Source organism: Archocentrus centrarchus, chromosome 2 (genome assembly GCF_007364275.1).
Source record: "Archocentrus centrarchus isolate MPI-CPG fArcCen1 chromosome 2, fArcCen1, whole genome shotgun sequence".
NCBI classification, from domain to species: domain Eukaryota; kingdom Metazoa; phylum Chordata; class Actinopteri; order Cichliformes; family Cichlidae; genus Archocentrus; species Archocentrus centrarchus.
The window spans coordinates 21,286,120-21,311,992 of record NC_044347.1 but is presented as its reverse complement, the minus strand read 5'-3'; the positions used below and the strand labels follow the sequence as shown (position 1 = coordinate 21,311,992).

At 44.0% G+C, this 25,873-nt stretch overlaps 1 protein-coding gene across 1 annotated transcript in view; it reads left to right on the top strand.

Moving 5' to 3' along the window:
* The window catches only part of pard3ba (par-3 family cell polarity regulator beta a), a 173,841-nt gene that overhangs the window by 89,519 nt on the left and 58,449 nt on the right, over nt 1-25,873 (top strand). The window contains exons 17-19 of the mRNA XM_030749983.1: nt 1,085-1,129; nt 14,379-14,594; nt 15,126-15,333. Of these exons, the coding sequence (XP_030605843.1) occupies nt 1,085-1,129; nt 14,379-14,594; nt 15,126-15,333 (469 nt within the window). The remainder of the gene's footprint in view (nt 1-1,084; nt 1,130-14,378; nt 14,595-15,125; nt 15,334-25,873) is intronic.

The window sequence follows — 25,873 nt, the reverse complement described above, 5'->3', positions numbered from 1 at the left end:
AGTATTATACAGTGTACTATAGTATACTTTCCAAGAACTGCACTTACTTTGTGTAGTTGTATTTCGGTAATAAAGCAGCACAGTAAGCTAGCCCAGTCGGGGTTAAATGGGAGATTTTTGCATTTTGAGTCTTCCTCTGTGGCAGTGGAGACCAACTTGGCCGCCGGCCACGCAGACTTTTATCTTTCCGGCACAGTAAAAGGGAAGCTTTTCATTATCTGCCAGGGTCATGTGACCTGGGATATTTCTTCCCAAAACTCTGAAAGTATTTAAGTTTTATTTTATCTGGCAAATGTGCACAAGAAAGGTGTTTCTGCTTCTTTGTCTTGGCAGCTACAGATGTCTGACCACAGGGTTGGTTTTTTTTTTTTTTTTTGAGGGAACTTTTTGGTTTTTTTTAACTTTACCTCAGTTTTTTTCCGACACACCCAGTCCCACTGCATCTGTTGCTGCCCCCCCACCCCCCACCCCACTGTTCAGCCTTTCTCTCCTTTATTATCCTTTGCTCTCATTCTCCCTCCCTCACCCTCATCTGTCTGTTGGGAAAATTGACCTCATAAAAAATGAAAAGGATTATTTAAGAGAAATAGCAGGATAATGAAAACCTATTATTGTATCCCAAGGTTTCACCGGCTGTGGCGGCGGCCGGCTGACCGCAATCCTAGTTAGATTAGGTGTTGGTGGGTGGGGTATTGGTAGGGGGGATTGTGGGGAGGCTTTTTTTTTTTTTTGGTCTTCTTTGTCCCTTTGTTATTTCTCATATTGTCTCATCTCTCTGTTCTCATTTTCTCTCACAATCACAATATCTCTCTTTCTTCTGGTTTTCTTATATTTCTGCCGCCTTTTCATTTCCTCTTTCAGTCTCTGTCATTTTGCCTCTCGCTTGTCCTCTCCCGTCTTACGACAGGAGTCATTTACAAAATATGCCAGCACCAGTAGGCTCCAGTATAACCATTTACAAAGCAGCATGAGGCGCTGGAATGACCTGCATGCTGCTTTGCATTGTACTAGATATTGCTTGTATAATGTCTTATATTTACTGTGTCATTTTGGCTCTTTCTTTTTTGTTTTTTTTGCATCCTAGTGGCTGATGAAAGCAACGTGGGATCACTGGTCGGGCAGAAGAACAGTGAGTCTTTGATATATTTTCCTTTGACCCACCAATCTGCCACGCTTCTCTCCCTTGTTGCATCTCTCGGTTTAACGATTCAACAAGTCCACACAGAAAAAAAAAATCAACCTTATGCGTGAAGATTCCTGTTATTCTCAAGTATTCTTCATTCCTCATTCCCTCCGCCCTTTCTGTTTTTCCCCGGCTGGCAAAGTTGAGTTGTGAAGCACTTAGCGTCTGAGCTCGTGCTGCTTTATTGCCGCCCAGGTCAGCAGGCCCGCAGTGTTCAATCCTCACCCAGCTGACAGCAGCCGCAATCCATTACAATGAATTCTGCTCCAGTTATTTGTCTGTGCTCAGTTCCGCCTTGTTTTATTTGAGAAGAGTCTGGTTAAAAGAACCTGAGATCTATTTTCTTTACTTTTATAGAGCAACAGGGCACAGTGGTGCTTCAGAGTGCTGTATATGTAGCCAGTGTTTTTTGGGGGTTTTTTTTGTTTTGAGAAGCAGCACGGGACATTTAGCATATAAGCTAAAATTCCCACTTGTGTCAGCATTGTGTCAGCTCTGGCAGCAAACCGTGTGTATCTGATGCTTCGCGATATTGCAGAAGAACTTGGCACCAACAGAGGACAAATTCATGGTGCACGGCCGCGTGGATGTCAAAGAAAATGATGAGCATGCTCCTGGTCACGCCTGTTACCTGTTGGAGACCCCTGTCTGGTCTCTGGCTTGTAGCCAGAGATATTTGCTTTCTGTGCAAGTTTGAGGTCCGTGGTGAATTTGGTAATGCACACAACTCAGAACATGTGTGGGTCTAAGTGTAGCCGGAGAGTTGGGAGCAGTGCATTGCCGCGCAAGAAGATGACTGGAAATTCAAGGATCAGAGGTCTCCGTTAGTGCGCCGAATGGAGATGCTGCCATGACGTGATCCGCATCGTAAAGCACTACGTTAACACCCACAATATGAGGATTGAACTGTTTTATTTTGAACACGGAATTAAACTTTTATACTTGCTGCGAGTCTGTGGCATTGACAAATATGGCTAAGAATGACTAAAAACTGCAAAGCTAATGACTTGCAGTATTACTGAGGTTTTTCAAATGAGTTTCAGGGTTTGTGGTGTGATAGAAACACATAGCTGTAAATTCCCACTTTGCATTTCTTCTCAGTGGCCAGTGCTGGAAGAGCCTCTGCGGTTGTTCTGCACAGCTCTGAAGTATGAACAGAAACCAAATGTTACTCGCAGAGTATCGTGCTTCCAGCTCGGCCGCAGAAATCTGGATTTTAATTGTAGAGCTCAGCGGAGTAGATGATTTGTATCTCATTTACTGCACAGGCTCTCTTTTAATATGACAGCAAGGCCGTGTATAAGAAAAGAATCATGACCAGCATTTCAGTTATGATGTTGGGAGACATCACACACGCACACACACACACACACACACACGGAGCTACACCGATCTCTTAAATCCACCTGCAACAGCCAGCTAAGCCTGTTGCCTGGCAGAATACAAATGGCCTGAGCATCGTAGCTGACCTCAAATCCCCCACACTCAGCATTCCCACAAGTGGCTTCACCTCCGCCCTCCTCCTCTTCTTCCGTCTGATACCTACCCTGCCATCCGCCCCTACCCTCTCCTCTCCTGCTCAGATTTTCCAGGCATTTCTAAGCGCACATGATAAATAAAGCGATCCATTTCTCCTCTGCTGCATTTCTTTCTTCTAATGTTTTTTTTTTCATCTCCAATTGACGTCTTAGCTAATGTGTATTGACAGGGCTTTTGCGTGTTTCTCATTTTTGCTGATGCAGTGTATTTGCCCAGCTTCCTGTGCCATATCCCCCCTCCTCCCCCACCTCCCCTCCTTCCTAAATGGCCTCAGTGTTTCTTTATGGGCTTTGACATATTTCATTAGGCGGATGGTCTTAAGAGGCCTGCCTGGCTTCTTTAATCTGGCTAAAACCCTTTTTCTCTCTGGCTGAAGCTGCTGCGAGGTGTGTTTCACTCCTCCAACTCTTTCTTTCCTCTCCCTCCATCTTTCTCTCTGTCACTTACTCAAGCTGTCCCTCTCTCTCTCTCTCTCTCTCTCTCTCTCTCTCTCTCTCTCTCTCTCTCTCTCTCTCTCTCTCTCTCTCTCTCTGTCTTGATTCTTCAGTCGTTTGAGTCTCTGTCTTCAATAGAGCTTTAAGTCTTATTTCTTTTTTTTCGCTTTCATCTTTGCAACCACTCATCCTTTCCCGCTTCTTTCCAATCGCCACTTTCTCGCTCATTGTCGCCAGACTCATCCCCATTTTTAGTATGTTCTCAATCCCAAAACGCCATCCCTCTCTCTCTCTGTCTCCCTCCTTCTCTCCTCATGATCAATTTCATTCTCTTTCTCTCAACAGGCTGATCCTTTTTTTTTTTTTTTAGTAACCCTCTTTCTGTAATCTGCGGTTCTCTCTGTCCCCCTCTCTCTTCCCCTGCTCGGCTGCAGCTGTATCTGTTCCAGCTTCATGCGATTATGCTGAACGTGCTCTTGGAGTTTCCTCTACTGAGTCAGACCCAGCCCTCTCAGTGTGTGTTGCTTTTTTGCACGCACGTGCATGTGAGCACCCCTCAGACAGTCCCAGCAGCGTTGGACAGATATCCTTCCATTCATCCCTTCGTTTCTCTTCCTTAGAGTGTCCCCTGGCAGCGGGGCTAGTCTGCCCCTTACAACACACCTGGGATCTCATCCAGCACAGCAATACTGCACCTCAGCTCACTTTTGCTGTAATTTTGTGTGTTTTCTTGCCTTTTTCATGCTTCTCTAAATGTGTATTTTTTTAACGATCACTTGAAAACCCTTTAGTGGACTCACTCATTGTTGTCTGAATGTTTAGTGGTGAATAGCTAACAGCTAACCCTGCAGCAGTGCCACCAGTGACACTTTTTTTGTTTGCCCATTTGTCCCTGTTGTTTCTTTTCTGCACAATAAGGCATCAGAAACCTAGCCATCATCCCACCAGCACAATCTTTCTTTGGGTGTTGTGTAATTCTGTTTGTGTGCGCTCTCCCAGCACTGCCTTTGGAAAAAATAAACTAAAAAAACAAAACAAAACTTTTCCTTTTATAAATTTGACCTAGGGTGAGGAGTGCTCAAAGCAGAGCCACTGCTCCTCCACATCGAAAGGAGCCAGTTGAGGTGGTTCAGGCATCTCACTAGGATGCCTCCTGGGCGCCTCTTGGGTGAGGTGTTCTGGGCATGCCCTACTGGGAGGAGGCCCCTGGGGCAGACCCAGGACACACTGGAGACATTATATTTCTCGACTGGCCTGGGAACGCCTTGGGGTCCCCCCGGATGAGCTGGAGGAGGTGGCTGGGGAGAGGGAGGTCTGGGCTTCTCTGCTTAGGCTGCTGCCCCCACGACCTAGCCCCAGATAAGCGGAAGTGTGTTTTCTTCTACTGCTTCTATCTCATTTGGATCAATCCCTGGAAGGCCAGCCCATCAGTGATGCGTGCTGGACAAAGTCACCAGGAAGTAAATCTAGACTGTGTAGCAGGTGATCGGGTAGACGTGGCTGGTTCTGCTGACTTGTTGCACCACCTGTGTGCTTTTTCATTGAAAGATAGCTGGAGACCCATCTCCTATCAGCAGTGATAATCCTCAACACAAAGCTTGTTTTCTACACAAGTTTGAGGTCCATGCTGAAATGGCCCACACAAGTGGTCACAGCGACACTCCCACCGCATGATCTGAAGATCACAGCCTGTTTTTTTTTTCCTGGTGGAAAGAAAAAGGCTCATAAGTATTTCTAGCTAGACCTAAATTTTGGAAACTGCATTTACTTGGTCAAGATGTTTTGTCTCTTGAAAACTAGGTGTGATCTGTGAAGCGTAGAGAAAATTATGTGTATTGCTGCTCTGTTGCTGAAAAAATGAAGCCAACGTGGAAGAGTCAAAAACCGCAGTCTCCCTAAGTGCTACTTGAGACTGGCTCTGATACAGACTTCCATATTAAAATGTCCAACTTTGCAGCATTAAAAAGCTTATTTTACTGCCTGGTAGAAAACACAGATTTGGCCTATATGGATAGTTTACCCTTCAACTGATTTGGATAATTGTGTTAGGGGCCAAGTTGATTGACAGGTGTCCCAACACAGAAAGCTGGAGCCGATCAGCATCTGCTCGGCCTCATCCACTGCTTAAAGTCATTAAACTGGACCTCTTAACCATCCGTGTGTCCTGTTGGTGCATTTTGTAGCATTCTTAGTGAATTATCTGACTAATATCACAGCTTGGTGTGTGTGGTACAAATCATCCCAGAGGTTTGTGCTTCAGTTTTAAGGCCACTTCTAGCTACTAAAAACTGACATGGGAGCAGCCAAAAAGCTAACATTGGAGTCCAAAAACCCATGGGTGGAATCACAGTGACTACATCAGTCTATGGGCTGTGCTGGGATAAGGCTGCCAGTGTTGGTGTTCTCTGTTTTCCATAGTTCAGTTTAATGTCAAATTCAAGGTTTTCCACAATAATTAGGTCATTTTTTTTTTTAGTGGCTTGTACAGCATGCTCAGTGGCCCTTGTGATAATTTACTAAAGGTTTTCTGTGATTCTGAAAGGTTGCAGGCTGTGATTGGTTGTCATTTGGCATGTGGAAAACGGTATGTCTCAGCTACCTCACTCAGGACCATGGCGATTATCTTGAGCCTTACTCCTGCATTAAGGTTAGGTGACTAGTTTAGCTGTCAGTAAAGGTCTTTATAAGCATAGCATGCTAGGTGTGTATGCTTGTGTGTGTCTGAATTTATGCACCCTCTCAGTTCTGCCTCATTACACAAGTATTTTAACTGGCTGCCCGTTTACAAATGGCACCTGTCCCACTCCGCAGAGTTCTCTCCAACCCTCATCCATACTCTGCCACCCCCGCTGCGTCGCTGTAATCCAGCAGAGGTAGGCAGTAATTATGAAATGGCCTTTTAAGTCCCCTCCAGTTATTAAAGCCATTCATCTAGGTGGAGGCTAAATACAAACAGCCCATATGTCCCCTTTCCCTCATACATCTAAACAACTAAACACAATTACTGCCAGAGCAATGTTTCCATCCAGCTTCATCTTCTGCCTCTGTCATAGCTGAATGCATTCAGATAGTGATGGATGGATGCTTAATGATTGAACAGGTCTTTAATTGGAGTGAGTTTTGATAGACCGTACTATGAATTGGATTTTACTTTTACAGGCTGTACAGTTGTATGAACTCATTTGGTGTGCAGTCAGGTTTGTCAGATGATATGAAAATAGTTGCTGTGTCACAGTGCCGTTCATTTTTAAAGGATGCAGCTGGGGATATGTTGTATCTATTCTACTGTCAACGAGCCTCATGGAAAAGTAGCCAGATCATTTGATTCAAATATGTTTCAAATGCGTGCACTATTTATTGTTGTTTGAGTGCTAGTCATGTTAAACATTCTTACATTTTCAGTAAAACCTCATGGGTTTGGGGCTGGGTGTCACATTTAAAAGGGAAGAAGAGAGACAAACTAATACACTGGTGGACTGTTTTCACTCTGACAAATGTAGAGTATGCACTTACATACTCATGACGTACTCTTCAGACCTAAGTGGTAACTTCCAGGGCTGGAAAATCAAACCAACACAGAAGTGCTCGAATTGCAGTTCCTTAAATGGCCACTTGAGACTAACTCCAAAAGTGCAAAAATGCCCCAGACTGCAGCAGAAATACACGTTTGCAGCTGTTTGTGGTGTTGATTCATTTTTAATTCAGGTGTGTGATGAATAATATGGCTTGCTGTGTGGCTAACTGTACCATCAGACACTGTTTGGTGATTTTCTAGTATTTTATTTGTTGTTTACTTTACAGCACAAGATTGCTGGTGGGTCTGTTTGTTCCACTCACAAGCCGCAAACAAGCTTGCCAGTCTTAGTTGATGGTTTGGTCTCTCATCCAAATATGATTACTTCTGGGTTTAAAACCCAAAAAACTGATTTCATTGCCATCTTTTATATACAGTTTGTGTTCATACCTCTAACATGTCATCATGGATTCACTCCAGTAAAGCTTTTAAAGCACCACCTTCACTACATTTAATCCAATGTGAAGCAGTACTTTAACGGGAGATCTTTGTGTAATTTAAACAGCTTAAATCATGAAAGAAGTGGTAATTTGAACCTGCTGAATTGCGTGTCTTTTACCAAAACTCTACCGGCGGGAGTAATCTATCTATTTCTTGTAACCCTGTTTTTAGTGCTTTTGTTGAATTAAACTCAAAACCCTTCGTTGAGCAGGGTGACACTGAGATCAGGCTTTCTTTTACAGGTGTGTAGAGTGTATATGTGGCGGTAAGTGTCGTGTGTTTTTATAGTAGAGTGCAGGTCAGGGCTTGTTTTACTGGTCTCAGAAACAACAGCTTCAGGTTTTATTGGCTGATCCTGAGATTGGATACTAGATTGAAAAGCGTGTGTGTGCGCACGTGTGTTTGTTTGTGTGCAAAGCTGTGCCCTACATGCGTGTTTCTTGAAGTGTGTGTTCCCTGTACCCAATTTAAAGAAGTACAGTATGGCCTGGAGCAGCAAGCCCCTTTCTTACTAAAGTGTCTCCTTGGCAACTCAGCATCACCCATCTCTCTCCAGCACACACACACACACGTAGACAGACACACACATGCACGCACACGAGACCGTACAACCGCTGCCACCCCCGGCTGTTTTGATGGAGGGGGCACTTTCTTGTAACCGTGGCAACCTTTTTGCCAGGCTGCTACAAAGCTGCCTGCTGTAGAGCACATTGTAGCCCAGTTGATAGGTAAGTGTTAAGATTCTGGTGAGACGCAGTGGGGGGGTGTTCAGAAGTGTTCCACTGTGTGTGTGTGTGTGTGTGTGTGTGTGTGTGGTGTTACTAGAACAATGTCCTCTTTAAGCCCCTTTCTTTAAGCTCTCCTGTCCCTTAATCTGATGTTCTAGTTCAGGCATACAGAAGTGATACTTATGCATAACTTTTGCTAGCTCCTGAGTTTATTAAAAAAAAATATTATTTTGGAGAATACCCAAAGTGGTTGCCATCGCTCTTAGAAGAGAAAACGGAGTCTGTAGAGTTGTTTTGTGTGTAGGGTTCTTTTTACTGAGTTTATTGCGTACCTACAGCCTCAGATAGCGTGAGAATTTACCGGTGAGCCTTTGCAAAGCGAGGGAGTTAGTGTGCATTTATGCACGCACCACAACACCGGTACCTTCAGTAATTACTTATCATAAATTATCCTAGACAGTGCAACAGGATTGATCAACATCTGACTGTAGATGGCATTGTGTGCTTCACTTTAGACGGGTGAGCTGACACAGAGTCAAGCAGCAGATTTCTAATCATCCAGTTTTAATGAGCTTTTTGTAAAACCGTGCATACATGCATTCCCACAGCTGCATGTAGCATGTGGCATTTGGTCCCATTTCCTTCTTCCAAAGACCTGACAGGACCTGAGAGATGCATCTGGGCCTTCAAAAGATCCAGCTGCTGTTCACTGAAGCGTCATCCTTGGAAAGGGTGGCTGTCAGGAAGCCATTCTTAAGGAAGAGAAACAGGGAGAAAAGGCTGAGGTGTGCCACAGTCAGACGTTTTTGCCTTATATACTCTATTTCCATGTATGTTTGTACTTTACAATAATTCACTGCACAAAAAATAATGAGTGGTGGTTCAAGATTTTGTACAGTACTGTAGGTAAGACAGGGTGACGGGGCTTAGTATTGTCTGTGGAATCTGCACTGCATAGCCTATAATTTAGGAATTTTCGAGTTCACTTATAATTGTATTCATTGGGAGAATAATTAGGAGCTGCGTGCCAACCACCTTCATTCAGAATTGATAGATTTTGTCCAACTGTGTGAAAACACACACACACATTTACACACGAGGCTGCAATTAACATTTTGTAATATTCACACAAAAATTTTAAAAAAACAAAACAAAAAAAACCACCTTTACTGTTCATAATTTGACCTCCATAACATCAAATTTTGTATCAATATGTAACAGAGGTCGCGGGTATGTCACACTCACTTTTAAAGTGGCACTTTTTAAAGTACAAAGCAGCATCATGGAGCAGTGTTAGTCCTTTCAGGGCCTGTCAGCACAGCGGGACCCTGAGGCTACGTTCCAGGCAAAGTCTTCACTGCTGTCTGTTCAATACAGACACAACAGCAGTCATCCTCTACAGACTCACAATATATATACACATCACATTAAGAGAAATGCATGCAGGTGGATATTTGCATGTGTGTGTTGACGTGTAAGCGTCCACAGCGTGCAGGCAGGCGTGGGCTTTGTGAGGGGATATTGTTTGTGGACACTTTGGGGTGTTTATGTGTTTAGTGTGGAATGCGAGCACCATTATACGGAGGTAATTGGCAGGTTCTTTGCTTTCAGCTCCAGTTTTTCTTTAAGGATGTTCTCCTACCGCATTTCAAAGGAGTGGCTCGTTAATCCCCAGGTGAATGAGTAATATATGTTTACAGCAAACATTGTTACCGCTGTAAATGACTGTTTAAAAACAGCGTAATTGACATTCTTCCACTGAAAAACATCCTGGATCATTTAATTACTCTGCAGATTAGATTTACGTAATGGTCGTCAGCTGTAACGATGATCATCTTTGGCACCTTTTGACATTATATTTCTGTTTTGTGGCTCGTTTGCTTACACCGGAAACGCGGCGGTGCCGTTAAATGCTGACACAGCCTCTGAGCCTCAAGTGCTCACAGATCGGCCCGCGCCGTGGAGTGATGGGAATCGTGCGAGAGGTTCAAATTGATACAAATATCCTAAAGCAACAACTGAGCTCGTTTTTTTTTTTTGATTGCTGAAAGCACGGGCACACCCTTGTTTTCTAATCCAGGCAACTAAGTAAAGGAATACAGGCTGAAATAAAAGGAAAGTGGATTGTTGCGAGGCAGCGAGTTCCCAGTTCCCGCTGATCAAAGTTAAACGACTTGAGTGGGCAAAGCAATGCAGGCGCATTTCGGGGGAAATTAACTGCTTTGCACAGAGGCATTGGGAGAAAGTGTGCTAACGTTGTGAGGCAAATTATGGGGCGTTGAGTTGCTTTTAGAGATGCTGGACAGAGATTCGAGCCACTTTGTTGTTGCAGAACTGTTTAAAGTCGTTTTTGTTTTTTTTAGACTGCTGCTGTAATTGGATGTTTTCTACTGAAATGCAAGTTGTAAATTGTCCCTTTTTTTTTCCTGTTTCTTTTAACTGAGTTTGTTTCTGAATAATAATATAATGATAATCACTCTCTCCTCCCGCACCGATGGTTCCATCCCGGCTTTTGCTTCGCTGTCATTAAGCATTTATCTCCGGTGGAAAAAGTTCCTTATGAAACCAGAAGTGCGCTGCTTGAGAAGTGAGCTAAAAGTAAGACGTGACATTATCTCTTGATCTTGGATGGAGGGGTGCTGCAGCTGTGAAGGGCACTGCCTGTCGTCCTCACCCCCCCCCCTCTCTTTTTTTTTTCCTTTTTTGGCTATTAGGCTGTTTGTCAAATGTGTGCACCAGCTTGAATCAGTGGCAATCAGGCTGACATGATGCGAACGGATCCGTGAGAGCATCTGCTGGCACAGCGGGCAGCGATATGTGATAAACGCTGATTTCACCCTCCATTGGATCGAGCTGGCGATGATAGCCACCTCTCCCCTGCTCATCCATCCTATTAAACCCTCATTATTCATTTACCTCCAGCCTCAATCGCCTGACATGCATGGAATGAGTGCACTCGCAGCCCCGCAACATGCACACAAACACACTCCAGCAAAATTGTGCTCATATTTTTTTTTTTTTTCCCCCCCTTCTGTTTCATCTGTGGCGGTCAAGGACACACACCACTATCTCACGCAGGCAGTATCATGACTTTCTTCTTCTTTTTTTTGGAGCTTGGAACCGAATTCTCTCGTTTTGCCGTACATACACACGCGCCCACACGCTCAGACACACACAGTTTCTCTGCATAGTGCAGCAGTGCACTGGCAAGGAGCTTAATTCTATCAGGCTGCAAGCTGGACAGCCGTAATTACATTTGTGACACAAATCCTGCCTCTCAAATTGAGCGTTTTATTCCTGAGCCCCCCCCCCTCTATTTATAACCCCTTATTCCCCATAAATCCCACTTCCTCTCAGAAAGTCAATTTAGGACTTAAAAGGCAGCAACGCTCTGCTTACTTTTTCTCCTCCTTCGACTCCATTGCCGCTTCAGTTTCACTTTCCCCTTATTTTTTTTTTTCCCTGCTCTGCTTCGAAGCTTTGAAGCCTCTGAAATGACAAAAAATATGTCTTAAGCAGTGAGTGCCACGATGCGAGAAAGTCATCCCCACAGAAGAGTTTCAGAAAGTGAAAACGCTGCTTGCAACCTGTCTGTAACTTCTTTGAAGAGTCACTGTTCTGTTGTGATACGTAACTGGGGGGTGTTAGTCGCTTCCATGTGTTGAAAGTGATTTTTCTTCGCCCTCCTTGGTCCATCTGTCCTTGAGTTTCATCCCCGAGCCTGGATGTCACGAGCGCCTTTGACAGCACTTTATTCTAAATGACGTTTCCTCTCTTTTCTTTGTCTCATGCTTTCCTCCTTTTTCCTTACAGCTCCGCGTTTCCTCACATCTTCCCAGTCCTTTTCAGCATTTTCCTGGTCCCTCCTCCCCCTGCTCTCCAATCCCCTGCTGAATCAGCTGTGGCCTTCATTGCGTTCCTGCTCCTCCATCTCCCCTTTCTTCCTCTCTCAAGTTGGAGGCCATACCCGAGTACAGTATGATGGCAGTTCATTTATTCCCCCTGTCTCTTGCTTATGCATGAGCCTGTCAGTTCCCATAGTGCTGCTCCTCACCTGTGCCTGCACCGCTTCACCTCATTCATCGTTTCTTTTCCCCTCTTTTATGTTGCTCATATAGGACTCCGACTTTCTCCCCATTTCTGTCAAGCCTGTTGTTCACGCTCTCCCCTCCCTCCCTTTACCTTTCACTCTACATTTCATCTTCATGGCTTCATATTTCTGAGTTTAACCCTTCTCAGCTTCATTCAGGAAAGCTCCATATGTCAACATAAAAATGTGTGAGAGCTGATACCGACTGATCCGAATGTGTATGTGAGAATTAATTTTTTCAGGCCTTGAGATATTTACAGTTTGTAGTTAAGTTTATGACCAATTTAAGCGTGTGTGTGTGTGTACAGTTATGCATAATAATGTAAGAAAGTGTTGGAAAGATGATCCTCAAGGTGATGCGATTTGGACTTCAAACTGTAACAACAAGATTAAAACCAACTGATGATTTTCTTCCATAAATTATAAACTTTATTTCAGATATTCACATTCCTTATATTCAAGTTTTACTCCATATTTTTCCAACTTTCATTCCATATAATAGCAAAAATAATTCCAAAAAAATTAAAAGAACACTTTTTAGTGCAGCATCAAGTCAGTTCATCCTCTGGGATGTTGGTCTAGTCAGTTAAGGAACAGAGGGGGTTGTTAATCAGTTTCAGCTGCTTTGGTGTTAATGAAATTAACAACAGGTGCACTAGAGACAACCCCCAAAACAGGAATGTTTTACAGGTGGAGGACACTGACATTTTTTTCCTACATACCTTGACCCTCCAGAGGTTGCACAGGTAGTCCAGCTCCTCCAGGATGGCACCCAGCATCTCCCAGCACAGTCTCAAGAGCATGGAGGAGATTCCAGGAGACAGACAGTTACTCTAGGAGAGCTGGACGGGGCCGTAGAAGGTCCTTAACTCATCAGAACGTTATGCTGCCTCTAACATCGTTCAGTATGACCGGTTTGATGGTGGGTCAAGGATGGTCTGGTGGGCATATCCATGGAGGGATGCACAGAACTCTACAGGCAAGGCAACGACAACTGACTGCCATTAGGTATCGGGATGAAATCTTTGGACCCACTGTCAGACTCTACGCTGGTGCCGTGGGTCATGGGTTCCTCCTGGTGCATGACAATGCCCGGCCTCATGTAGCAAGAGTATGCAGGCAGTTCCTGGAGGATGAAGGAATTGATACCATTGACTGGCCCCCACGCTCACCTGACCTAAATCCAATAGAACACCTCTAGAAAATTATGTTTCAGTCCATCCGATACCACTGGGTTGCACCTCAAATTGCTCAGGAGCTCAGTGATGCCCTGAGGAGATCCCCCAGGACACCATCCATCTTTTCATTAGGAGCCCCGACGTTGTCAGGCCTGCATACAAGCACTTGGGGGCCATACAAACTACTGAGTACCATTTTGAGTTGATGCAGTGACAGTTCAGCAAAATGGACTAACCTGCTGCATTTTTTCACTTTGTTTTTCAGGGTGTTTTTGAATTCAGCCTCTGTAGGTTGATCATTTTCATTTCCATCAAACGATGTGGCATCCTTTCATTCCTAACACATTACCCAGTCCATATCAGTGTAGATATCAGCATGATTTTTTTTTTTTGAGATGGATGGATGGATGTGGTGTTTTCTTTGTATTGGAACTCCAGCTGTCAGCAACTAGTAGCAGCAGTAGTCAGATTCACTTTGGCTCACAGGTTTCTCCCATTGAAATTTGCTGTATTCCTTTAAAAAAAGCATTGTATTTACTCTACTGTGTGTGGAGATACCATAAGGTTACCTTGGTTGTTAAGTAAGAAAAGAAATATTTAGGATTAGGTGAGGTGTGTTAAAGCTCTCACTCCAAATGCTGTATTTTTCAGTAGGCGAACTCAGCTTGATTTTTAGGCTTCTGTTTATTGGTGATTCACAGCTTTCAAGGGACAATAATGAGCTAATTATGTGCCGACCATTTGCTAGAGACCAGTTAATATATCACCTACATTATAATGCTGTCTTTAGAAGCAGTGGGCAACACTAATGGATCAAATATAGTCTAAATCGAGTGCACCCCCCCTCTACTAATCTAAAATTTGCTGTCCCAGCCCCCGCACCAATTCTTACATAAATTGAAGTCAAATTAAATTGTAGGCAGCTCAGAGATTTTAAAAAGTTTAATGCAGATGCTCTTTAAATAAGGAAATATTACTGTAGGAGATGGGTTCAAATTTAATGTTTTGCAAGCAGTGGGTTGGCTCATCCTAAAAGCTTATGATCTCAATAAAGGCTTTGTGTCAATTTAGAAGTGGCTGCATATCTAAATTTAAGCAAAACTCGCTGCTCCGTCCATCAGCCAGGCTTCTTTCATTCTTGTCATTTAATTTCCTCCTCTAGTATATATGCTGGAATAGTGGAAAATAGCTGAGTTTCTTCTGTCTCACAGAGCCTTCAGAAGGAGGCGCACTGGGCCCCACCCTGGGCCTCATGAAGTCCAGCTCCCTGGAGAGCCTCCAGACGGCCATGTCTGAGGTTAAGCAGAGTCACATCCAAGCACAAGTGCCCTTTCATCGCCCACGGCCGCACATGGTCCGGGGGCGGGGATGCAACCAGAGTTTCCGCATCGCCATTGACAAGTCCTACGACGGACCTTCTGAAGATGGTAAGACCCCAGTAGAAAAACAGAAATACTGAATCGGCACTACTAAAAAGGGGCAGACACAACAACACGGCCCACTGTAAGGAATGTTCTCTTTTAATGCATGACTGGGATTCCTTCCTAGTCGCTGTACCCATTTAGATGAGAGACTACGCTGCCAATGCACATCCTTTAAGCTTTATAACACACTGGCACTCAAAAAAGCACCAGAGGCCTGCCAAGGTACAGTGCTTAGCCTAAGTACCTTAATGAAATGCTACATGATTTTATCCACTCAGCAATTTGGAAAGAACAACTTTATATCTTACAGCAGCATATTTTTAATGCTCTAAATTGTGAGCACACATACGTGTGGGATGAGGGATGTATATGGTTTACACGTGAGAAAATGAAATCCTGTGAGTCAGAGTCTCTAAACCTGACATGTAGGTGTAGCTGCATCCAGGAGTATGTATTCCAGCTTTGTCCGTGCATCTACTCTGACCTCTGCCCTCCCACCTACCCAACACCTTTTTTTTTTTTTTACCTCGCCAGACGATGACCTGTCAGACCACAGCTCCGGTCACGAGACTCCCGCCAGCAGCTCGTCTCGCCAGGATCTGGATGCAGATGATGGAAAAAAGAAGAAGAAGAAGGAAGTAAAAAAGAAGAAAGAAAAGAAGAACAAAGGGGGGAAGAAATCGGAAAATAATGCGGAGGACGCGGAGAAGAAGACCAAAAAGAAAGGATTTGGCCTCTTAAGGTAAGGAGGTCTTCACAGCCTAATACTGTACTTATAACACCCCGAATTAATACTCAGCTATTTTCTAACTTGTTGGTGAGACAGTAACTGACACTTTTAAAGAAAACAGCTATTCCCGAGCTATTCTCAGTTCCAGAGTCCAATAAGGTGCTGACATTAGCGTTATCTTGTCATGCGTGTCCTGGCAGGAGTGCAGCGCGTTAATTGGTGCAGTGGTAATAAGTGTCCTATAAACGACTGATGGGAACATTAATGGATCCTAGCGTTACAAACCTAGTCAAGGTAATATGCTTCTATTCTGGTTTTCCAAGTTTAAAGTGATCACCACTCCTGAATCTTGACCTGAAACTGATCACTTATGCTGTTTTGTTCAAACCGTATTATTTTCTACTGCTGCTCAGTTCGAGGTCTGCCTGCCGGTTAAAACCAGATGTGCATTTTGTAGCTGTGAGGGGAAACCAAACATCAGGTGCATCCCTCCTGTAAACACAGGAATCAATGGACAAAAGCAGCATTCTGGCCTCCTTTTCCTTGGTTAAGTTTCAACAAATTACCTCGGTGAGCACAGCAGGATTACGGGATCTTCGATATTGGATATGAGCACAGCCTTCTCGGTAATGGAGGGTATCCATTATTTCTCAATCCAAGCAAAGTCCGCACAGACACAGTACCAGCCCAAACTGCTCGTCACCCCGTTATCAACACGTCCCCATCGTGATTTGCGGCGATCCAATCCCCTCCAGCAGCAATCCTTATCTATTGGCAGTGACACGGTGTGGTCAGTGTATCACTACACTTCCAACACTTGAGATTCAATTAGGCCGTGACGAGAGATAGCGCAAGCTGAGCGTTGGCCTACAGATGGCAGATAAGAATCCAATCGGCCACAGTGTCAAGGGCAGTAATGGAGGAGATGTTCACACGTTGAGCCTGGTAGGGGAGAGCTGGGCAGGGATGGGAAGGGCAAGATGAAGGACACACATGGAGGAGGTACACACAAGAACACATGTCAGCTTGTAGTTGAGTGTACAGCTAAAATCCACTTCACCTAGAGCTGGATTTACTCGGGGGGGGGAGACTGCTTTGTTACCTATTCTGTGCGACAGATTGTGCTCATATGAAGTTTATATGAATCTCTATATACGCTATACACTTTTCTGTTCAGCATGTGGATCTTTGCTTCTCTATTTCAGCCTTAAACGCTCTCTTTCCATCCCCCTCTCTCCGTCTTGACCTGGCAGTTTCCTCTCTCATTATGAATGGGTTGTTTTTATTTATTACATTTCCAGTATTAGGAAAAATGCATCTGGCACACACCCATATGTAGTTACACACACGCGCACACAAAGACTAGGACCTTCTCTTTATTCGCACTCTTTTATTTATTTTGTTGTTAATTTAATACAGCAGTCAGAAACAATCAAAACCAGCCCGCTGCTCGTCCTTGCACAGGCTTGGACTCCTCTCCTAACCCAACAACAGCCCCGACTATTGTAAAAGCTTCCAGATTGTTGCACCGCACACTCGCCTCTCTCTCTCTCTCTCTCTCTCTCCCTGGCCTTTATCCGTCCGCCTTGATTGTTATTGAACTTGAAATATGACTTAATTAGCTGGAGTATTGCGCTGTTCAATCTGATTGCAGCTCTCAAATGTTATTTTACTCCAGTGGCAGCATTAGGGAAAGGGCAAATTATAAACATGTGACCTCAATTTACCTCGGCAATGAAAGTGTGCACAGCAACAGCTAGCACGACAAATGTTGGAAGCCGGCCCTGTCCTTTCAGTGGCCGTAAATATTTAGCTTAGCTGCAGCAGTGTTTGAAGAGCGAGTTGTTTTTGGCGGCAGCGCGTCGCAAACAGCTGGATGTAAGGTGACCTCTGGAAATCACATATTTGTTGTGGGGAGCGTTTGTTTTTGCTAAACTCATGTGTGATCCTCGTAGTATTATTTCATAGCCTTGCATGTACGGCATTGCAGGTGTTGGCCTAATAAAAGTGTTCATTTAAGGTAAAAAAAGAAAAGAATAAACTTGCATTAATTATGTGCGTACTCACTTCATTGTGCTTTCAGTGTGTGTTGTTATTCAAATTTAATAGTGTATTTATTCAATTAAGTAGTTGCTGATTTATTTCCCTCCACTGTGTGTCAGTTCCCACCATTGAGTTTCTTTTCCCTGAAGGTTACTTCATTTCCATTCATTTCACTGTAGATTCATTCAATAGATAAACACCACCACAGGGAGTTATAATAGTTACTCCTTTAAGTCAGATTGGTGGGGGTATCCATATCCATATATACATAGAACTCCTATGTATATATTTCTATTAGTCTCCAATCTTGTAACTGTACAACAGCATACAAAAAGAGCAATTATGCCATAGTTTGTGTTATTATATGAGCATTACAGTCACAGCAGCAACAACCAAGTGGGTTTTTTTTTTTGGTTCCTGGTACAGTCAGCTGGGCCTGCTCCACCTGCCGGTGAAGCTGCTGTGATTCGCATCTCCAGGACTGCTATGAAATCGACTTTGGAATGACATTGCTTCCTTATTTCTATTTCACTGTCAAATTGTCCAAACTGATGAGGAGGGTGTGTGGAAAAATAAAACTCCCATTGAATTAAACAAAGTGCCAAAAAAGGAAAAAAAGATGGCTCATCTTAAGGTGAAAGATGGAAGAGTGTGTTCTGTTCTCTGCACTTGTCCCCTCCTGTTCTGGGCTCAGATGTGGCTTCTCCTCTTTTTCATCACCGTGCTCTCAAAGCCCCTGCTCGCGTCTTGTCTCCCTGATTGCTAAATAAGCCAAGACAAATGGCAGTGCCCTTCAGACCTTCCTCAGTAGCGGTTGACTGCTCGTCTTGTCTGTATTCAGCAGGCGGCAGTGAAGTCTTTGCCCAGGACGTAGCCTCGAGGGCTGTGCTGCTGACAGACCGCAGAAAGGCTAACACTAGGCTGCTCTTATGTTTTCTCTCAACGTCGCTGCCACATCTGCAGAACAAGAGATGTTAGCCCGGTCAGGAGTTTCAGATGTCCTTATCAGAAAAGGATATTTATCTTACACTTTTGGATTGTAATAAAAAAAAAAAAAAAACAACCTGCGCCCACGGTTTTATTTTTTCTGGAAGTAAAAGCTAGAGCTCCCTCTGCACCGTACCCCAAAGTGATATTTTTACAAGCTTCTCAGCCTCGGAAAGTTGATAAAGACGTTAATTCTTGTGTGCACAGCTTGAGCTGCGTGAGCTCAAACTCGGTCTTGTTTTTATGGGAGGATTAGACATGTTATGGTTTTATCCAACATGACTTAATCAGGAGGTCAGGGTTGTGCGTAACATACTCCGTGTCACTGCCAAGTGACATTTAGTCTGCACTGAATGGTGAATTTGTGTGTATGCACACAGTTTGTTTTTTTCCTGCTTACAGATGCATGTGACTCCATCTGCTTGAGCGTTTGTCACCAGTCACCGGGTGTGTCATTGCTCAGCTGCCCCGCCGGCCCCGCTGGGCACTGACACATCCCGTCTGTTTCGCGTCCCGTCAGTCCGTCAGTCAGGATCAGTGCAGAGCTGTCGCTATCAGCGCGTCTCTCCTGCCGCCACGGCACGCAAACACCCCTCAGCCCATTCTGGGGACGTGAAAGTCGACGCTCTGATCTGCTGTTTACAAATCCCACATACAGCATCATACAGTATATCCTCTCCCCCGCTTCTCTGTTTCCAGCGCGGGAGAAATCCGACAGTGACGCAAGCCAATTATCGCCGTCCGTTCCGCTCTTATCCTATCGCAGAGCGGCAGAATGTGCGAGGTGGGAAAGGTAGGCACTGGTGGGCTGTGCTCTGCAAAAACCAAAGTCTTGGTGTCAAACTGAAGGAGCTCGATGCTTGATGATTTCTGATGGATTATTGCTGTTACAGCGCGCTTCTCTTCCTCCTCCTCATTCCCTTTCCTTGAGCCCTTGCTCTTCCAATTTTAGTTTTGATGAGCCCTCTCTCCTCAGAGTGTCCTCAAATGTCCTTTCTTTAAAACTTTCCTCATGCCCTTTTTCTTTGTCCTGTTTGACTTCTTTTCTCTTCTTGTTTTTCTTCACTCAGCCTTCTATATTTGAGTATCTTTTCCCCAGTTCATTTCCCTCCTGTCCTTGAGCGAACTATTGATTTAACAAAGCAAAGCTGGATAAAATTAGCTCCCGAGTCCTGCGTGAATTCACACAAGTTCATAATTTTCTGCTATCAAGTGCGCTAATGAGCAGTGCAAGGTCCAAAAAAACCTCCTGCCACGTTAAACATAGACATGTTCTTCTTTAAATGTGAGGTTTGAGCTGGTATGAATGGCTGTCGCTGCCTGTGGCACTGTAACTATGAGATTTTTTGTTTGTTTATTTGAAAGAAACCAGAAAATTAAGGCCTGCCATCGGTGTTAAATATAGTAATGTGGAGTACTGAAAGAGGCCACAACAGTGCCGCGGTGACTTTAAACACCAAGTGACCTTAAGACCAGCGGGAAGGGAAAGGAAGACTTTGAATGGGCCGTACTTGTCAGCCGTGTTTTTAGGCATACCAAAATCCCTCTGACATGTTTGTGTGGGTGCCTCGTAGCAGTGACTCTAAGCTGTGATGGGGTAAATTGGAGGCGCATTACCTAATCCCACCGTTGGGTTAATGCACTGCAGGTGGATTTCTTTGATCCAACATCTCATCTGGCATTTAAGGGCTGTTAGCTGCGCTGATACAGAGCGGAGTCTGCAAGACAGCATTTATTAATGTTAGGATTCTCTTTTGTAAAATATGCATAAGGCCATATATTTTGCTCACAGGATATCTCCTGTGGATAAGCATTATCACTCCCTCTATTCATCTCTTTATCTTTCCATAAATAATGTATGCAAAACCACAAATCACTTCCTTTGCACACTTGACAGGCATGAAACAACAGCTATGGCGTACTAATCAGGGCTGCCTTAAATACGTGTTCCTAGGGAATGTAAAGCCTTGCAGAGTATATTCTCCCTGCTGCATGCTTTGAGCAAAGGTTGGATGGATTAAAATGAGAGACTGCAACCATGCATATCTGAGGGCTCGGATTATTAAATAGTTTATTTAAACAGGTAATCTCATTGTCCTGTTTCAAGAGAGACCTGAGAACAAACAACTTAAAAAGGCCCATTTTCAAGCCTTATAGAAAAGCATCAAGCAGCACTGCTGCCTTCTGCAGTTGTTAGTGATAAAACACAGCACCCTGTAATAAATGGAATAAAGAGTCTTCAAGGTGGAGGGGAAAGCATATAAACAGCATTACCATCAAGACAGCATCACTCAGATTTCTTGAGGGTTCTACGTGGGTCTTAAAAGTGAGTCTAGTGTCCAGCCAAATTCTGAATTATTTATAACAATCAATGGTTTTCATTTTATGACCATAAAGGGTTCGAATATGCACAGTAGGCAGGATGCTCTCAGGTGAATAGCATAAAGTTATGTTATGAGAAGCTGCTGATCTACCGGGATTTGGTCTAGAAAGAGAACACGTCCTTCAGTTCTCTGGGTGAAAACACGTCGTTGATGCCAGAGGTCAGAGGAGAATAGCCAGATTGCTTTGATAGGTGAAATGCACTGCTAGGAAGTATTGTATTAGTTTTTGCATATGTTTGCTTCATCATTTGGTCTGTTGTGTTTGTTTTTATGGTGACAAATGCGCAAATTTATTAAAGTCAGTCCCTGCTATTTAAACTACTGCGGCTCTTAAAGCTACATGCTATTACATTAAAATACTGCCAACAGCAACCAGTGAATCACCCTTCACAGAGGGGAAAAAGTAGTCCTATAATGACAGCCATTTCATTTTTCTTGTCATAATTCAGAATTGTGCCCAATTTTGCTTCTGGTAAGACTCCAGTCACCCTACATATAAAAAGCTGCCAAGTATTTTTTTTTTTTAACCGTTGTTGAAAACGCGCTTTCTCTCAGAGGAAGCAGCTTCCTGTACTCACTACTGAGGCCCAATTCTAATTTACAACTTTGCCACGGAAGCAAACAGACACAGGCACTATCACTGTCGGCAGCCGCCGGGAAAACAAATTAACTTTTTTCCCTCCGTTTCTGCCCTCCATTCAGCGCGATGGGCAGCTTTCCTGAAATGATGTGCAGGTTTATTGGTGCTGATGCGAGCTGTCAGTCAAATATCAGAGGGATGGGAAATTGACAGCGGAGATGATGAGGAAATCCTCATGCATATATATCAGCTGATAAAGGGGAAGTCACAACGCGCCTCCGCCGTTCCTTCCGGCCGCTCCTCTTGCTCTTTTTCTGTCGCTCGCGCTCTCTACAAGGCTCACGCCTTCCCCTTGAAACCTTCCCCTTGAAACCTTCCCCTTGCCTTCTCACACGGAAAACTCTTTTTTTATGTTCCTTGTTTTTCATACCCCGGCTACACCTGCCTCCAGCTGGACCGTTTGGCTCAGAACCGCTCTCTCTTTATTTACAGCTCTGGTGTTCAGTGAGTAGGGGAGGGGCGAGGCAAGGATGCCGACTCACTCCTCTGCAGATTGACCGTGCAGAAGCTCCAGTGGAGCAGTTGAAGAGTTAATTACTTTATTTATAGGCTTCTGAGCAACTTGTTTACCTCCAGGTTTTCCCCGGGAAGTTTGGAGGCCACAGGGTGTGTGCTCTTTTATTTAGTTATTTTTATTGTTCATTAGTGAGTTACACCCTATTTTACGTAAGAGAAGCAATCTTCAGAGAACTAATTACTCTGTAATGTTCTCTGCAGTTCTGCCAGCCAATAGAGCTGCTGTCACTGTTCTCAAATAGCTGTGTTCTCATTAGGAATGAAGCCCTATATATATATTTTTTTTTCTCCCCCTGACTGGTAAAGTCTGAGTCATCCAGCACAGGAACACAATACCCACATTTGTACAGAGAAATATTGGCCACATGATAATTACCAAACGAGACAGAGAGATGAAGCTTCCATTTGTGTTGCTCGTTTTCACGATCCATCAGTGCCTATCGAGTTATGACATTTGAATTGACCCTGAGGGGACGGGCCTTTTGAAGTGCAGACACATTCGTAGGGGCCAGACGGCTCAGCGGCATTTCACCAGCCAACTGCCCATCACTCACCAGCCAATTAAAGGTATTCATGTGGCCACAGGAAACAGTCACGACCAATTAGCATTTGATCTTACCTACTCCTGGACATACATGCGCTCAAAGCACCGGGCGCCAGGAAGTGATTACACCTCCACTGGCGGTTATGTCCTCTGCAGTCATGTCATGTGTGATGGATGGACTTCCTCTGTCATTTAACGTGCTAATGACAGACACATTCAAGAACACACACACACACACACATACCCCCTTTACTTGAGGGTTTCCTTACTCCCGATTCCCACGTATCTCCCACTGAAATACCCACAGAGCATGACCTCTGCTTTGGACACCAAGAATGTTAAGTGTGTCTTGTCTGAGGATGTGTGGAGTCCCAGTCTGCCAGTGGCTCTCATGTGGAGCCTCAGTGACCTAGCCTATTTTTTTTTTTCCTCCTCAGCCTCCAGCTGGAAAATGTGAAGAATTTTGAAAAAGCATCAAAGGGTTCACAGATGGTTTCCAGTAGTAAAACTACAAATGTATTTCAGAGTATTAAAACCTATTTTTCCACCCTCCTCCAGTTTAAAAGCATCCTAAACTGTTCAACATGAATTTAAATGTATAAATGCTTCTTTTAAATACGTTCTCACTTTCTTGCAGCTGTCTCCTAGGCCAGTGATACTCAGCTTGCAGCCCAGTGGCCAAATCAGACCAAATAGAGTGCTGGCTGGCCTGCTAACAGATTTCTAATTCACTAAATGAAATTCAAGCAGTGGTTCCCAAACTTTGTCACCAGGGCCTGCCCCCTCCCTCTTTGTAGGTATTTATCTAAATCTATCACACTGTCAGAAGCACACAGCACGCTGTTCTGTATTCTTTACCCACTGTGGTGATCCTGAGACATGAGATATACTCCACCAAATTATGCAGTGTTTGTCTTGGCAGTTTGAGTGTTCGGTGTGCCGTAGGTTTACCTGGCAGTCCTCTCAAAAACTTGCCCAGGCCTTGCTGTTAGTGCAGGATCATAAATCATTTCTAAATCAAGTTTGGGAACCACGAGATTAAAGAGCATCCAGTTATGTTTAATATTGTATGAACCGTTTTAAGTAAAGGAAAGCATTTTAGCCAAAATAAAGCTGTTGAATGAAGTAATACACTGACAGGCCACTTGTACACCTTGTTAGTACGGGTTTGGACCTCCTTTCACCCTCAGGAACGCCTTAGTTCTTCAGTTTTAACAAGGTGCTGGAAACATTGCTCGGAGATTTTGGTCCATATTGACATGATAGCATCACACAGTTGCTGCAGATTTGTCTGCTGCGCATCCAGGATGAGATTCTCCCCTTTCACCACATCCCAAAGGTGCTCTGTTGGATTGAGGACAGCTAACTCTGGAGGCCATTTGAGTACCTCCAAACTCAAGAAGCCAGTTTGAGATGATTTGAGCTTTGTGACATGGCACGTTATCCTGCTAGAAGCGGCCATTGGAAGATGGGTACACTGCGGTCATGAAGGAACTGGCATGGTCAGCAGCAATACTCACGTAGCTTGTGGTGCTCAGTTGGTACTAAGGGGCCCAAAATGTGCCAGGGGTATATCCCCAACAACATTACAGCACTGCCAGCAGCCTGAATCGTTGATACAGTGCAGGATGGATCCATACTTTCCTATAAGCTCAAAGCAGCCTGGCCATTCTCCTCTGACCTCTGGCATCAACAAGGCATTTTCACCCAGAGATCTGCTGCTCACTGGATAGTTTCTCTTTTCCAGAGACCATTCTCTACAAACCCTAGAGATGGTTGTGTGGGAAAATCCCAGTAGCCTGTCTGCCATGCCAGGTCCAAAGCCACTTAAGCCCCCTTTCTTCCCCATTGAACTTCAGCAGGTCGCCTTACTGTGTCTACATGTCTAAATGCATTGCTGCCATGTGATTGTCTGATTAGATATCCGTAAACAATCAGTTGAAAGGGTATATCTAATCAAGTGAGTGGTGAGTGTATGTGTGATTCATCTCATAGTGTCATTCCTTTTACCAAGGTAATGTAGTAAATACGTTTGTTTTTTAAATTATTATTATTATTTCACAGAAATTGCAGCAGAGGTTAATGCATTTTTCTGGTTCTAAAATCACTGCTTTGTTTTGGGGGTGTTTTTGAAATATGAACTTAAAAACTCCATCGCTGCAGATATTCTACAGAACTCAGTCTTTATTGCTAGAAAACAAAGGCTGAGTGATAAGGTTGGGCATTATTTGTAATCTGGGTGAACTGAACCCAAAACCAGTCAGTCTAATCAGGTGAAAAATAGTATTGAACTAATTAAACTACATAAAGGTTTTGTGGTTGTGTATGCAGGCTTTTATTACTCTTATCTGTTTATAGCTCTGCGTGTGTGCGCGTGTTTGAGTGTTGAGGTCAGTGCACTGGCTCAATTTACTGCCCAGACAAATGCGCACTATGGCCGAGTATGAAAATGAGGCATACAGCCCAGTGGTCTTGTTAAATATTAATGGTTTCCCTGACAGAAGAGGGGAGCGAAATAAAAGACAAATTGCTGGGGGGAGGGACAGATTTTATGTGGAATTGCTAAAATATGGCACATATCAGAGTGCAAACAATTAAAGGGAAGCCCATATTTCACCAGACAGCCCCTGGACGGCGCAGCACTCCAGCAGTTTACACTCCATCTCCCCTGTTTGTTCTCTCCCTCCATCCTTTATATTCTTTTTTTTTTCTTTATCCTCCTCTTCTTCTCAGTCTCTTCTTGTATTCCCCTTCCTTTCTCAGTCCTTTCCCGTTTCCTCCTTCGCTAGCATCTTCTTCCCTCCCTCTCTTCATCACTTCATTGTCTGACTGAAGTATCAGTACTCGAGGGACTGGCCAGGCGTTGATTGAGACAAGCTTTCCATATGCTTTCCGCTCCCCTGAGAACAACTCGCCGTGCATTCATACCTGTCTGCCTCAATCCTCTCTGCTTTAGGTGTTAGATTAGTCTCATTTGAAGAGGAAATTTGGTGATTCCTCCCCTTCTTATGTTACAGCTTGTTGACTGCACCACAGCTTCTTTGACATGGCAAATTGGCTAAATTTTCTCGTGCAAGAGTCACTTTACGAGCTTGGTTCTGGTTTGTAAATAGTAGTGAATTTTTATTCTCTTTTGCTCACTCTGTGATCTTTGAATCTGTGATGCTCAGTTAAAGTACTTTGAAGAACTGAATATTAAGATAGCATATATCCTCTGCTTGCATATTCCTTCCTGCATTATTGATGCTTTCTAAATGAAGCTGTTTGAACTACAATTAGCACTGGGTGGATCTAGCTGCAGCTTCATCCCGCTCCTATCAGTGCTTGTATCAGGCATCAATAGAAGCTGATTTGGGCCAAATTGCTGGTGTACTGTGTAGGGCATATGGAGAGAAAGTCAGATAAATAGATTTAATTATGCCCGGTGGGGAAAGCTCA